At 30.8% G+C, this 1,213-nt stretch overlaps 1 protein-coding gene across 1 annotated transcript in view; it reads left to right on the top strand.

Moving 5' to 3' along the window:
* Positions 1-1,209, top strand: part of LOC116186653 — a gene marked incomplete at its 3' end in the record, with an annotated part of 24,153 nt that extends 22,944 nt beyond the window's left edge. Inside the window, exons 3-4 of the mRNA XM_031514611.1 lie at positions 100-352; positions 1,110-1,209. Of these exons, the coding sequence (XP_031370471.1) occupies positions 100-352; positions 1,110-1,209 (353 nt within the window). The remainder of the gene's footprint in view (positions 1-99; positions 353-1,109) is intronic.
* Between the last annotated feature and the right edge of the window lie 4 nt (positions 1,210-1,213).

Genomic DNA, 1,213 nt, shown 5'->3' with positions numbered 1-1,213 from the left:
CAATTAAGAACAATCTATTTTGTTTTTTTTTTTTTTTAACTTTTTTTTTCCTAACAGACGAGTTATTTTATGACAATAATTATACTCCACCCTGTATAGACATTGGTGAAGCGAAGAGGAATTCTCGTATATCTTCGGCTCGCCGGAGGCAGCACTCAGCCTTCGGGATAAGTTCGTTAGAGTGCCCTGCTGTCTTCTGCTCCAAGACACTCCCGAAGGACGAGGAGGGTCCTTCGGTATTACCTTCACCTTGCTCTTCAGAGGCTTCCCGCCCCTTCAACTGTCTTCTAATTTCCAACGTTTCGACGATCGTTCAATTTTCACAATTTACGGAGCCGTTTAACCCCTATAGGTATTTCTCTTTTTTTCTTTTATTTGGCAAATGATGATTTAGCACCGCTGACGATTAATAGATTTGATTTTATGTGGTGTTCATTTCAGACGTGTAATCTTAAAATATTTTTTCACTGATCTGCAATAAGAAATGATAGATTCAGATATATTGATTGATATAAATGTACTTTTAAAAGTCTAATGAAAGTTGAATTATTTATTTTAAATTGTAATGGTTTTGGATTTGTGAAAGTGAATGTTGAGAGAAATTAACCTGCATTAGATTCGATATTAAAACGATTTTGAACTTGTAGAATAAGATACAAATCAGTTTGCTTTATATACTCAAGGTTGGCAATTCAGGACTCACAAGTAATTCGATACTCAACATCTTCAGAGTCGTGAAACTCGATATTAGTAATACAGGACTCATGAAATTGGATACTGTGGATATCGAACGTTGAGAATACGATAGAGAACATTGGAATTGTTTATAATATAGAATATAGGCCACGTTTAGAAAGTCAATTTTAAAATTAACAAAATTCTGGGAAGAATCAACAATTTCAGAAACAATGAAAAATTCCAAAAGAGATTCCATAAATCATCTACAATATTCTGAAATCAAAAACATATAGTGTCATTTAAAAAAGTTAATAATAAAAATGAAAAATGAAAATGATTATTAAAAAAACCATTTTCAAATACTTCTTATTTTCTTTTTATTACAATTTGTAACCGACAAAAAATTTTTATTTCAAACATTTTTTTTTCAGATTATTGGAAATACCTCATAGTGATATACTCTATATGCTTATTTTCTACCAATCTATTGAAACCAATTATTGGTCAAATCAATTTCCTATATATTTTTATCTTC

This window comes from Apis dorsata, unplaced genomic scaffold, assembly GCF_000469605.1.
Source record: "Apis dorsata unplaced genomic scaffold, Apis dorsata 1.3 scaffold_1085, whole genome shotgun sequence".
In the NCBI taxonomy this organism is placed as follows: Eukaryota; Metazoa; Arthropoda; class Insecta; order Hymenoptera; family Apidae; genus Apis; species Apis dorsata.
This window is presented reverse-complemented; position numbering and strand designations above follow the sequence as displayed.